Source organism: Saimiri boliviensis, chromosome 2 (genome assembly GCF_048565385.1).
Source record: "Saimiri boliviensis isolate mSaiBol1 chromosome 2, mSaiBol1.pri, whole genome shotgun sequence".
Lineage (NCBI taxonomy): Eukaryota > Metazoa > Chordata > Mammalia > Primates > Cebidae > Saimiri > Saimiri boliviensis.
The window spans coordinates 57,665,002-57,680,039 of record NC_133450.1 but is presented as its reverse complement, the minus strand read 5'-3'; the positions used below and the strand labels follow the sequence as shown (position 1 = coordinate 57,680,039).

The following is a 15,038-nucleotide window of genomic DNA, read 5'->3' as shown; positions in this document are numbered from 1 at the left end:
TTTGAAAATAGGAAATGTTCATTTTTTTCTTTTCTTTTCTTTTCTTTTTTTTTTTTAAAGACAAGGTCTGGCTCAGTCACCCAGGCTGGAGTGCAGTGATGTGATCTCAGCTCACTTCAACCTCTGCCTTCTGGGCTACAACCATCTTCCCACCTCAGCCTCCTAAGTAGCTGGCACTACAGGTGCATGCTACCATGCCAGCTAAATTTTGTAGTTTTTGTAGACATGAGTTTTGCCACGTTGCTGATCTCCTGAGCTCAAACGATTCACCTGCCTCAGCCTCCCAAAGTGCTGCGATTACAGGTGTGCACTACTGCACCCAGCCAAGTACTGAAATTTGACACAGTTGTGTAATTCACCAGTCAAGACCTACAGCGTTTCTATGACCCTCCACAAAATTCATTTGTGCCCCTTTGTAGTCAACCCTTGCTTCACCTTCTAGCCTTTGACAAACCACTGATCCGATTTCTGTCCTCAAAATTTTGCCTTTTCCAGAATAAAACATAAATGGAATTATGGTCTATTTCTGGACTTTATTCCCTTCCATTGATCTATTGCCCATCCTTTCACCAATACTCCAGTGTCATCATTACTGTAGCTTTATATAATATTTGTTACTTTCATCATGTATTTAATTATTTCTCTCACGAATGTTTTAAATTGGAGTTAATATTTTGTTAATATTTATCATTAGTATTTTAAAATTAAACTTTTTTTGTGATTACTGTAGGCTCACATGTAGTTGTAAAATAATAGTTTCCTGGCTGGGCATGGTGGCTCACACCTGTAATCCCAGCACTTTGGGAGGCTGAGGTGGGCAGATCACCTGAGGTCAAGAGTTTGAGATCAGCCTCGCCAATGCGGTAAAACCCCATCTCTACTAAAAGTGAAAAAATGAGCTGGGCGTGGTGGTGGGTGCTTGTAATTCCAGCTACTCGGGAGGCTGAGGCAGGAGAATCACTTGAACCAGGAGTTTGCAGTGAGCCAGGATCACACCACTGAACTAGCCTGGATAATAGAGTGAGACTGTCTCAAAGAAAAAAGTGGCTTCTCCCATGATTTTATCTTGTGAAATTATAGTACAGTATCACAACCAGAATATTGACATTGATTTAATCGTAATACAGAACATTTCTATCACTACAAGCCTCCCTCACATTGCTTTCTCTTCAGATTTTCAATTTTCTGAAACAAATGTGACTTGAAATCTATATTGCCAGTAACTTTCAAATTTAAAAACCTTATTCAGGTTCTGTGATTCATGAAGTGAATTTAACATACACAAAATGCTTATAAAGTGATCAGTGTTTAATAAATATCTAGCACACCGAATAGTAGACTGCCTTTCCTTATCAGTGGGATTTGTCTTGGATGCATATAATGGAAAAGTGTTCAATAGCATAAACAAAATAGAAGTTTTTCTCTTGTGTAAAATGAGTCCGGAAGTGTGTAGTTTAGGGCTGGTATGATAGGTCCACAAAGTTGTCAGGAACTCAGGCTTTTACTTGTTTTCTGCTTTATCATCGTGATGTTATAACAGTCGTTTTCATTGTTCAGGATGGCTCAAAATAGAGGAAAGGCAAGAAGCCTTTTCCTATGCATCTTTCACATTGAGGCCAGTTACTTTGAAAATACTGTTGCTGTGTTGAAACAAAAGGTCACTTGTCAAATCTGTGATGCCTTTTCATATTTAAAGTGTTGTCTCTGATCTTAAAATGTTAGTCTTGCCTCCTTACAGCAAGGTTATCTTACATGTTTGTGCCAATATACTGGCTGGCATAAAGCTGAGCCCACAAACAACTGAATACCTACTATTTATTTGAATATACTAGTTGGAAATTTAAAGTTTTTAGTACAGTTTAAATTAATTTGGTTGATTCTGCAGCCACACTTAATGAATAAGGCTGTAATATACTTTTGAATACTGAGGAGTTTAAGCAGCATATTAATAATATCCAGATATTTGGAAACTAATTAGAAATATGTAGGGTTTAATCCATGGATTTTCTGTCTATAATTTTCTTTCTAAAGATTTTTGTGGCTGGGCTCAGTGGCTCATGCCTATAATCCCAGCACTTAGAGAGACTGAGGCAGGAGGAATATTTGAGGCCAGGAGTTTGAAACCAGCCCAAGCAACATGGCAAAAACCCATCTCTGCAAAAAAAAAAAAAAAAAAAAAAAAAAGCCAGGCATGGTGGTCCCAGCTACTTGGGAAGCTAAGGTTAGAGGATTGCTTGAGACTGGGAGACAGAAATGGCAGTGAGACAAGATCATGCCACTGCACTCCAGCCTGGGCAACAGAGACCCTGCCTAAAAAAGAAAGACTTTTATTTGTACTACATATGTCTTTTAATAATGGATTTAGTCTTCAGTAAGAATCTAGCGATTATTATCTTGTGATATTTAGGCTGACCTATTATCTTGTGATAATAGGTCAAATGCCAGTTGGAGAAATAATAAGGTCTGGTTCTGTAGTCCATAAAGGGTCTCAGAACAGTTAAAAATGAAACACTTAAAAATTCTTTTTGGCCCGGCATGTTTGCTCATGCCTGTAATCCTAGCACTTTGGGAGGTCAATGTGGAAGCATTGTTTGAGCCCAGGAATTTGAGGCCAGCCTGGGCAACATAGCAGGACCCTGTATCTACTAAAAATAATAAATTTCAGAAAAGAAACGTTCTTTGAGCTACATTGACCTATTTCTCTAAAAAAGTAAGGAATTATAAACAAAACGTTCTTTTTCTGACTTTCCTCATTGACAAGTAATCAACATAATTCACAGTCTTTTTGTGTAAATACCTGACTTGCTTGAGTGCTGTGGTTTCTTCCACTTAAAATGAGGTATCACATAACCTTAATTTAAGGTTCTTTGATTTTTAACTGTAAACTTCAAATTAATCAGTTCACCATTAGAAAATATGGAATGAATTGTCCAAGATAGTGTTGTTGTTGTTGTTGTTTTAATTGAGATGGAATCTCACTCTGTCCTCAAAGCTGGAGTACAGTGGTGTCATCTTGGATCACTGCAGCCTCCATCTCCTGGGTTCAAGTGATTCTCCTGCCTCAGCCTCCTAAGTACCTGGGATTATAGGTGCCCACCACTATACCCAGTTAATTTTTTGTATTCTTAGTAGAGGTGAGGTTTCACCATGTTGGCCAGGCTGGTCTCAAACTCCTGACCTTGTGATTCACCTGCCTTGGCCTCGCATTACAGGCATGAGCCACCACACCTGGCCAAGCACAGTATTTTTTGTAAATATTCTTGCACCTGTATTACAAGAAAATAAAGATTAATGAGGCAGAATGGGGGGCAGATGTGAAGTATGCTATAGATTCTCTAAAAAAATTCAATTTTTAGAGACCCAAAGAGAGGGTTGGTCTCTTATTTCAAGTAGGTCCACCCGAGCTTCTAGATCTTCTTTCCTTTTGCCATTAACTATTTACCTTCTCTCCCAAATACCCTGTAGAAATTCTGCATATGTCTCAGTTTTAGAAAGTTTTACAATTTGCTTTTGTTTTGTTGAATTTTGTTTTTTCTTTTTTTTTGAGATGGAGTCTCATTCTGTTGCCAGGCTGGAGTGCGGTGGCATGATCTCAGCTCACTGCAACCTCTCCCTCCCAAGTTCAAGCAGTTCTCCTGCCTCAGCCTCTCGAGTAGCTGGCATTACAGGCGTATGCCACTACACCCAGCTAATTTTTGTATTTTTAGTAGAGATGGGGTTTCATCATGTTGGCCAGGATGGTCTCGATCCCTTGACCTTGTGACCTCGACCCGCCTCAGCTTTCCAAAGTGCTGGGATTACAGGCATGAGTCACTGTACCCAGCCTGAATTTTTGAGATATAAATTTAACTGGCTACTTAAAATACCTTTTTAGGGGAAGGTATATACATTCCAGAGTAGTCCCATGAAAAGCTATTTCCAGCCAGGCACGGTGACTCACGCCTGTAATCCCAGCACTTTGGGAAGCCAAGGCGGGCAGATCAGCTGAAGTTGGGAGTTTGATACCAGCCTGACAATGTGGAGAAACCCCATCTCTACTGAAAATACAAAATTAGCCGGGTGTGGTGCCTGTAATCCAAGCTACTCAAGAGGCTGAGGCAGCAGAATTGCATGAACCCCGGAGGTGGAGGTTGAGGTGAGCTAAGATTGTGCCATTGTACTTCAGCCTGGGAAACGAGCAAAACCCTCCATTTCAAAAAGAAAAAAAAAAAAAACAAAACTCTTCATGTCCAACTTATTACAGAATTATAGCTAATTTATGTTGTGCCCTTACATTGTACTTGCTCCCATTCCATAGTCTTGATTTCATTCTGAACTGTGTTAAAGTTGTTAGCACTTTAAGGAGCCTCTCATTGCCTGGGCTTAAAGTTCTGAAATGCCCTTGTGTCAACGTAATGGTTCCATCCCCTTCTCTCTAGTAACAGAGTGGAAAATTAGAAAGTATATGGGTTTGAGAATCACAGTTAAAGTTTTGGCTGTGCCATTGCTGGTTGTGTGATTGACAGCAGATTATTTAAATCTGTCCCTGGGCAGGGTGCAGTGGCTCATGCCTGTAATCCTAGCACTTTGGGAGGCCAAGGTGGGTGGATCACTTGAGGTCAGGAGTTTGAACCAAGCCTGGCCAACATGGTGAAACACTCTCTCTACTAAAAATACAAAAATTAGCCTGGCATGGTGGCACATGCCTGTAATCCCAGCTACTTGGTAGGCTGAGGCAGAATTGCTTGAACCTGGGAGGTAAAGGTTGCTGTGAGCCAAGACTGCACCATTGCACACCAGCCTGGGCAACGAATCAAGACTCATCTCAAAACAAAACAAAACCTGGCTCTGAATTTCATCTTCTAGAAAATGTATAACTTGTGGAGTTGATTGATAGATGAGGAGAGACATACATATAAATTACATATTTAATCAGGCACACATGCATGCTAGTAATAGGACTCTTAATTATCAACTTCCACCATGTTCTCAAATAATGGATTATAACCTTAAATAGTTTCTATACTCTTTAAGATCCTCTCGCTGGGTCTTAATTCATGTTTCTCTGTTTTTTACATAGGCCCCTGTAAACTTTGGACTCCCTAGAACTAAGAAATGGTAGCAAGTAGATATGAAAGACATAGACTAAGTCTCTGGAAACCTTTTAGAAGGTGTTGACTTGACATCTTGAGTAACATAAGTTTAGCTAAGTACCTATCGGAAGGGCTAGCCTTGATTAGATGGGCAAGGAATGCTACCTGTGGTTAGGGTGTGCTACAGAGTTAATAGTAGCATTGATAAGAACTACTACAATTTATATAATTTACTTTTGGGCAATGTCTCTGCATTGCACTGGTTTCCTTCTCCCTAATTCTTCTGTCAGGGAATTGTATTTCTTTCTGTTGGTTTTAAATATATTAGTCCTCAAATTACTGTAGCCCTGTGGGACCTACTGTGGTCACTTGTTTCCACTGATGACTGTCAGACCACTTTAGGCCTCACACCAACTATACTTGGGCTCAGAGTGGACTCATTTACTCTGTATTTGACCCATAACCACTACACTGTTGCCACTTAAAGGGCATTCAGCTGGGCTCTGCTAGCAAAGATCATTTCTGTTTCTAACTTGAGAAACCTTGTCATAGGGTCCCTGAAAAGATTCCTTCATCACTTTCGGGAAGCCTTAGTAATATTATGAGCCCTCATAGATCTGATGTCTAAGCCCTTCAAAGGCAGATCTATTTGATTTCTTTCATATTTTTGTACAGTTCATGTGATTAAAGTATAGAGCCATTCTATCAATAGGCTGCATAATTACCTAACAGGTTTTGATATGATTTCCTGTAGTTGTTCCTCTTGAGAAACACTGGTTTATTTCTGCCAGTTAGTGGTGAAAGCCTGCAGTTCTTTAGACATTATTTCCGTTTGCTACTAATGTAGGATTGGTAATTGAGCTTCTTCTCAAGCTTTTCTCTTAGAATAAAACAATGGTGGGTTTTTTTTTTTTCATTTTACTAAAAGAAACATAAAAATTTTACTATTTTAGTCATTTTAAGCGTGCAGTTTAGGGGCATTAAGTACATTCACAGTGTACTTAATGTTGTACACAGTATTGTGTAAATATCACCACTGTTTCTAGAACTTTTTCATCATCCCAAACAGAAACTCTGTACCTATTAAGCAATAACTTCCCATTCTACCCTTCCCCCAGCTTCATGTTCTTTCTCTATGAATTTGCCTATCCTGAGTACTTCATATAAGTAGAATCATATATTTGTCCTTTTGTGGTTTATTTCACTGAACATAATGTTCATTTTTTGTTTGCTTGAGCTTTTTTTGTTTGTTTTTTGAGACAGCGTCTGACACTGTTACCCAGGGTGAAGTGTAATGGTGTAATCATTGCTCATGGCAGCCTCAACTTCCCAGCCTGAAGCAATCTTCCCATCTCAGCTTCCCTAGCAGCTGAGACCACTGGTGTGCACCACCACACCTGGCTAATTTTTAAATTTTTTTTTTATAGAGTTGTGGGTGTTACTCTGTTACCCAGCCTGTGTACATGTTTTCAAGGTTCATCCACGTTGTAGCATGTATCAGGATTTCATTCCTTTTTATGTCTGAATGTTCCATTATGTGTATACAACATTTTGCTTATCAGTTTGTCTGTTGGACACATGGGTTGATTCCACCTTTAACGATTGTGAATAATACTGCTATGAGCATTGGTGTGTAAGTATCCGTTTGAGTTCTTGTTTTCAATTATTTCAGATATATACCTGGAAGTAGAATTGCTGGGCTGTATGATAATTATATGTTTACTTTTTTAAAATTTATATTTATTTATTTATTTTTTGAGACGAAGTCTTACTCTGTCGCCAGGCCGGAGTGCAGCAGCGCAATCTCGGCTCACTGTAAACTGTGCCTCCCTGGTTCAAGTGATTCTCCTGCCTCAATCTCCTGAGTAGCTGGGACTACAGTCACATGCCACCATGACCAGCTAATTTTTGTATTTTTAGTAGAGACAGGGTATCACCATCTTGGCCAGGATGGGTCTTATCTCTTGACCTTGTGATCCACCCTCCTCAGCCTCTCTAAGTGATATGTTTAACTTTTTGAGGAATTGCCAAACTGTTCTCCACAGCAGTTTTACCATTTTACATTCCCACCAGCAATGCACTAGGGTTCCAATTTCTCTATATTCTTATTAACACTTGCTAATTTCTTTGTTTTTAAAAAAAGAAATATAGCTATCTTCATGTGAAGTGATACCGCATTGATTGTCTATTTTCTTCTGACAAATGATGCTGAGCATCTTTCATATGTTTATTGCCATTAGTATCTTCTTGGAGAAATGTCTATTTAAGTCTTTTGCCCATCTTTGAATTGAGTGTTTGGGTTTTTCTTGAGTTATAACAGTTCTTCATATATTCTGCCATATCTTTGTCCACCTGGATGTCAAGGTAAGGCTGGCCTTATGAATGAATTAGGAAGTATTCCCTCTTCTTTAATTTTTTGGAATATTTTGAGATAATGTATGTTAATGCCTCTATGAATGTTGAATACAATTCATTAGTGAAGCCATCTGTTCTTGGGCTTTTCTTTGTTAGGAAGTATACGTACATGCATATATCTTCTGAGACAGCCTCTGCCTCCTGGACTCAAGTGATCCTCCAGCCTCAGTTTCCTGAGTAGCTGGGACTACAACTGCACACTACTATGCCTGGCTAATTTCTGTTATTTTGTGGAGGCAGGGTTTCTTCATGTTGCCCAGACTGGTCTTGAACTCCTGGCTCAAGCCATCTGCCCTCCTCAGCTTGCCAAAGTGCTGGGATTAGGCATAAGCTTTCGCACCCAGCCAGTATTCTCTAATAATCTCTTTTATTCCTGTAAAACTAGCAATAATATTCCCACTTGCACTTCTGATTGCAGTGAATTAAGTCTTTTCTCTTTCTCAATTTTTTAAAAATAGTGGCTTGAAAAGGACCAAGACTAGGATATTTAAATTTAATTGAACTTACGTAAATCTCAGAGGAAATGAGTGATGATAGAAGATTAGATGCTTTGAGGACTTTGAGTTGATCCACATAATACACATTTTGATGATTCTTAAGCCTTAGGGTGCTGTGGAATCAGTTATTTGTTTGGGTTTGGAATTATTAGTTTATTAAATGGAAGGAAAGATTAAACAACTAAGCCTGGAATGGGCAAGTTGCAGCTAAATCTAAGGAAGAACAAGAATAAGAGAACTGATTGCCTCTAGTACCCTTGCCATCTCTTCTCTCTTACAGATTTTACCACCTTTCACTGCACACTGTCCTCCTCCATGTAGTAGGATATATGACTGCCGACAGCACCAGAATTTTATCTTACAGATTCCACAGTGGGAGAGAAGGACTGATTTTTACTTTCTAGATTCCAAGTTTAAAAATCTTGGGAAAGATTTGTGAGCTCAGCAAAGTAGTGCCCACCCTGCATCAGCTAACTCTGTTTTGGGAAAACAGGGCAGCTCTACTAATAATTATGTGGAAGAGGGTAGAATATGAGAAGAACAAAGTTCCTAGGAGAATAGGGCTGGTAAATGAGACAGGATATTCACAGTATACTAAAACTTGTTGATATATGGGATAACCAAATGAATGATACAGTCAGCAGAGTATCTAATCTTGAATCACTTTTTCTCAGAGAATAGAGATTTAGCCCAACAGTAGGTATTTATGTACTTAGAATATTCGTAGTTAATAAAACCTTCCCCAGAATTGCTTAAGAGTTGTAGAGGCTCTAGCCTGGTCAGCGTGGCAAAACCCCATCTCTACTAAACATACAAAATATTAGCTGAGCGTGGCAGCATGTGCCTGTAGTCCCATCTGCTTGGGATACTGAGGTGGGAGAATCAGGTGAACCCAAGAGGTAGAGGTTGCAGTGACCCAAGATCGCGCACTACACTCCAGCCTGGGGGATAGAGTGAGACTCTGTCAAAAAAAAAAAAAAAAAAAAAAAAAAAGAATTGTAGAGATACCATAAGTATGATTTCAGCAATGCTCTCTCTCTTTTATATGTACTCCCTACTATATCTTGCAACTCTTTTTTTAAATGACTTTATTAAGATATATTTCACATACCATAAAATTGACCCATTTAAAATGTCTGTTGGAGGGAAATAGGGGAGGGACAGCGGAGGGTGGGGAGTTGGGGGAGGGATGGCATGGGGAGAAATGCCAGATATAGGTGAGGGGGAGGAAGGCAGCAAATCACACTGCCACGTGTGTACCTGTGCAACAATCTTGCATGTTCTTCACATGTACCCCAAAACCTAAAATGCAATAAAAATAAATAAAATAAAATAAAACATACAATTCCAATTTTAAAACATTTTCAACACCTCAGAAAGAAAGCTTTGCCCATTAGCAGTCACTGCCTATGGTCCCCCTGTCCCTTATCTTCTCTAGGGATTTGCGTATTCTGGATATTTCATATAAATGGAATTTATGGTATGCAGTCTTTTGTGTCTGGCCCCTTTTGTTCGCATAATATTTTCAAGATTCATAAATATTATAGCATGTATCAGTACTTGATTCCTGTTTTTTTGCTGAATAATATTGTATGATATATACCACATTTTAAATTATCTGTTGATGGATATTAGGATTGTTTTTAGTTTTTGGCTATTACGAGTAATACTGTTTTGAACATTTATGTACAAGTATGTGTGGACATAGATTTTATGTCTCTGGGGTATATAGCTAAAAGTGGAATTGCAGGGTCATATGGTAAATCTTTGAGGAGTTGTCACACACACAGTTTTTCAAAGTGGCTCCACATCCTCACCAACACTATTACTGTGACTCTTTTAATAGAGATGAAACCTCACTGTTTATATAAACTCCCTCTAGATAGAGAAGAATTGGATTTTTTTGGACCATACTTCTAGAAGTTGAGCGTCAGACAGTCAGTTATCTAGAGCTGAGATGAAACACCAAGGGAAAGTATATACCAACCAAGAAACATGCGGCAGAACTTTGGGGGAATCATTATATATTTTGGTAATATGAGAAGAACAAGAAGCAGGCAAAGACAGAGAAAAAGTATAGTCAGGGAGGTAGGTTAGATGATGAACAGGGAAGATTTTGGAACATAAAAATAGAGGTGGAATTTTTTAGTAAGGGGTGGACAATGGTTTACAGACAATTAAGACAACTAAGACAAGACTTTGGATTTGTTGACCAATAGATTATTGTGACTTTCTTGGGACAAGTTTTTGTGTATGATGACTACAATTGTGAGAGTGGTAGGGAAGTGGAGAGACAATGTAAATCATACTTTTGAACCAGCTGACAGTAAATGGGAGGAGAGGAGACTTCATTGACGTGTGAATAAGTCCTGGGAAAAGAAGGCACAACATTAAAGAGCAGATTATAAATTGATAGGAAGTGGCTATCAATTTATTTTTTAGCCAGTGAAATGGTCTTTCTTGACAGTCTCGCTCTGTTACCCAAGCTGGAGTGCATGCAGTTGCAGGATCTAAATAGCTGGGATTACAGGTGTGTAGCACTACCACACCTGGCTTTGTTTGTTTGTTTTGAGACAGGGTCTTACGCTGTCATCCAGGCTGGAGTGCAGTGGTACAATCTTGGCTTACTGCAATTTCCACCTTCCAGGTTCAAGCAATTCTTGTGCCTCAGCCTCCCAGGTAGCTGGGATTACAGGTGCGTGCCACCTCGCCCAGCTAATTGTTGTTGTTGTTGTTTTTGAGATGAAGTCTCGCTTTGCTGCCCAGGCAGTGCAATGGCATAATCTCAGCTCACTGCAACCTCTGCCTTCCAGGTTCAAGCGATTCTCCTGCCTCAGCCTCCTGAGTAGCTGAGATTACAGGCGTGTACCACCACGCCTGGCTAATTTTTGTATTTTTAGTAGGGATGGGGTTTCACCATGTTGATCAGGCTGGTCTTGAACTCCTGAGCTCGTAAACTGCCCACCACAGCCTCCCAAAGTGCTGGGATTACAGGAGTGAGCCACCACACCCAGCTTCAAATTTTTGTATTTTTAATAGAGACAGGATTTCGCCATGTTGGTCAAGCTGGTCTTAAAACTCCTGGCCTCAAGCAATCGATCCACCTTTCTCACCTTCCCAAAGCGCTGGAATTACAGGCATGGGAATGGTCTTTAAAAGAAGCAAAATGTCTATAGAGCAGGTTCAGATGCAGATTATCTTTGCTTCGCTTTCCTCTTCCTCTTTGGCAGTCACTATGCTCTGATATAAGCGGATATTTATAAAAATTGGATTATTTTTGTTCTTGGAATCTAACTTGGCTTCAGCAATGCCAGGTCTCTCTAGGGAGTGAGAAGAAGAAGAGTCCATACCGTGGAATCTCTAAAAAGCTAAAGATAGATATAAACTTTCTAGGATATTGAAGAGTATGTTTCTTAGCAGAGGAAAACTGAGGATACACAAGAGGAAAAACACAGTGAAACTGGATAAGAGAAGAGGTTACGGGCTGGAAGAGAACCCTTCTGACATAAGAATATGAACAGTTTGAAGGATACGGACTTCTGATGTTGAGAAGGAAGTCAAAGAGTCTAAGTCAAGATCTCTTTTCTCATTTTCTAATATTAAAGAACTGAGACTGGGACTTGAGGAAATCTGTTTTGAGAACCAACAAAAGTTATCCATAACAGTAAGATGCTAACTTTGAATTCATAGTAAATTCGTGGTTTCAAGGCAGGAAGTAAAGAATTTGGAACAAGAGGGAGTGTGGAAAGAAAGCAGGTGCTGTCTTTTCTAGCATTGAAAATTGGCACAATAGAAATGGGATGAAGCAATATTTTAATTGTGGTTGAATGAGTCTAAATTTGTGGCCCTTAAAATCCATATACGGTATGCAGAGTAAAGGGAGCCAGAATAGGGGTGATAGAGTTAGTGAATAGGAAGCTTTCCAGAGATCAGAAATCACAACAAAAAATGTGAAAATAAAAAAATTATAGTCTAAAGAATTTTAGAATTTAAAATATTGGATGCTTTAAAAAAATGTAAGTCTTAATACCTGTATAATAAGAGACTGTGCCATATTTGACTTGCTAAACAGTTAACTTTAGTTAGGAATATAATTGCTAAGAGAAACAGACATTTTTACAATAATAGCTACAGACTTCAATACTCCACTTTCCATAATGGATGGAACAACCAGGCAGAAGTTAAGAAAGAGAGGATCTGAACAACACAATAAATCAACTAGACATAACAGATATAAAGAGAACATTAAACCCAACAACAACACACATTCTTCTCAAGTGCACATGGGATATTCTCCAGGATAAACTATGCTAGGTCACAAGTTTAGTCTCATTGGATTTTAGAAGGTAGGTAACTACATTAGACAGAATATTCCAGGGAGAGAGCCAATGAGAGCTATAAATCAAGAGAGAGAGATACAAGAAGGGACGGGGAGAGAGTATTGAGAAGGGGACACTGGTGCAAGTCCCAAAATCAAGGCTGGAAAACCAAGAGTTGCTGATGTCCAAAGGCAGGAGAAGAGAGGTGTCCCAGCTCCAGGAATCAGAATGAATCTGTCTTTTCTCTGCCTTTTTGTTCTCTCTGGGTCTCCAGTTAATTGGATGGTGCCTGCTCACATTGAGAGAGAATCTTCCCCAACTCAATCCACTGACTCACACACCACTGTCCTCTGGAAACACCCTCATAGAAATACTCAACAACAATACTTTAGTGACTGTATATTTCTAACGACTAAACAGTACTTCTAGTGACTAAATACTTCTGCCTTTACCTTAATCCAGTCAAGTTGACACCCAATATTAACCATCATAATCTCATACAAGTATCTTCTCTGACCACAGCAACATGAACTTAGCAATCATTAACAAAGGAAAACTGGATGGGAATTTAAAATACACTCTTAACCAGTGGAGCAAAGAAGAAAACCTAAGGAAAATTAGACAATAACTTATAGATGAATGAAAACAAAAATATGACATACCAAAATTTATGGAATACAGCAAAAGCAGTGCTAAGGGGGGAGTTTATAGCTATAAATCCTTACATTACAAAACAGGAAAGATCTCATGTCAGCAACCTAACTTGACAGTCTAAGGAACTAGCAAAACAAACAATCCAGAGCTAGCAGAAGGAAGGAAATAATATAATTGTGAATAATCTTGATAAATTGTGTTTTAAAATAGTTTTAAGCTTTAAATCATATCTAATATTTGCTTAAATTAGATGTTACAGATTTTCTTTTTAAATTGTTGACATCAATCAGCTATAACCTCTACAAACAAAATAACTGTAGTTCAAAGCAATTTGGTTGCTCTGAAATGTTTGGCTATAAAATATCAAATGATTTGCATTTTTAAATGTATCATTTTATTTCAGGTTGCAGTGTAGGATTTTAGAAGTCCTCCCTCCATCACATCAAAATGGTTTTGCTAATGGACATGTTAACAGTATGGATGGAGAAACTATTATCATCAGTGATAGTGATGATTCAGAAACACAAAGCTGTTCTTTTCAAAATGGGTAAGTGATTTTTATTTTTAAATTATTTAGCAGATTGCCTAATGATACTCTGTTAAAATGACTTTTTTTCTTATATTTTTTGAGACGGAGTTTCACTTTTTTCACCCAGTGGTGCAATCTCAGCTCACTGCAGTCTCAGCCTCCCAGGTTCAAGCAGTTCTCCTGCCTCAGCCTCTCAAGTAGCTGGGATTACAGACATGCAAACCATGCCTGGCTAATTTTCTATTTGTAATACTGACAGGGTTTCACCATGTTGGTCAGGCTGGTCTCAGACTCCTGACCTCAGGTGATCCACCTGCCTCAGCCTCCCAAAGTGCTGGGATTACAGGCGTGAGCCACCAGGCCCCTACTTTCCATTACTTGATAAATTTCATTCTGTACTTTAACACTTCTTCTTTTTGGTGCACATAGTAAAGAAACACTGTAACCACCTAAACTTCAGACAACTGATGGTCTGTGTCAGCTGAGCACTGTTGGAGAAAAATTGCACAAACATGTAGCTAGGAATTTAAAATCTCAGCTAAGTCTGGAACTGATTAAAAGTCCTTTTACATGTTTTAGCTCAGTAACCTCTTTTGTTCTCCACAATGGCTATTCTAAATCGTTATTCCTCCATTCTGCTCCCTTTTAGGCATCTCAGACTTCAAAATGCTTTCCCCTGCCTGTCTTGTGTCTTTCTTGGTTTCTTATTTTTAGTGAATAGTACACTAATGTTTAAATAAGAAACCTGATATCACCTACTTCTCTTAATTACTTTGCTCTTGAAATACCAGCATCTATCAAGTTCTGTCTTTCAGAAACTTTTAGTTCTAATTTTCCTGTCAGTAACTACCATAGCTATAACTAGCATTTGAGAATTGACTATGATCAGACACTGTGCTAAGTGCTTTATATGCATTTTTGTCAGTTCTGGAAGAGTGTTGTAATTCTTATTTAACAAGGAAAAACCTGAGACTTAGGAAGGTTAATAGGCTTTGTCAAGGTCATCTAGCACATTGCCTGACAGAATAAATAATTTTTAGGTGAGTGAATGAAGCATGACATGGTACTATATAAGTCTTTGGATACCCGCCTCCCTCTCTTTTTTGAGTTGCTTTTCTTTTTTTATTTTTAAGGAATGGAGTCTTCTTCTGTTGCCTAGGCTGGAGTGCAGTGGTGAGATCATAGCTTACTGCAGTTTCAAACTCCTGGGCTCAAGAGCAGTCCTCCCATTTCATCCTCCTATAGTCCTGTAGGCTAGGACTATAGGTGCATGCTACGATGCCTGGCTTATTTTTATTTATTTATTTATTTATTTTGGAGGAGACAGGGTATCACTATATTGCCCATGCTAATGTCAGATGTCTGGCTTCAAGCAATCCTCCCATCTCAGTCTCTTGAAGTGCTGGGATTGCAGGCAGAACCACTGTGCCTGGCCAAGTTGCTATTATTAACCAGAAGACTAAATTACTGTATTACTTGTTCATGTATTCTATTAAATATAGAGTTTGGGATGCAAAATTCGTGGGAATTTTGGGTTTTTTTGAGATGGAGC

At 38.8% G+C, this 15,038-nt stretch overlaps 1 protein-coding gene across 2 annotated transcripts in view; it reads left to right on the top strand.

The window, feature by feature from the left end:
• Positions 1-15,038, top strand: part of BAZ1A (bromodomain adjacent to zinc finger domain 1A) — a 116,929-nt gene that overhangs the window by 37,116 nt on the left and 64,775 nt on the right. For both annotated transcript variants that reach the window (XM_039469143.2, XM_010334953.3), the window contains exon 3: positions 13,361-13,504. In XM_039469143.2, coding sequence (XP_039325077.1) covers positions 13,361-13,504 — 144 coding nt within the window. The remainder of the gene's footprint in view (positions 1-13,360; positions 13,505-15,038) is intronic.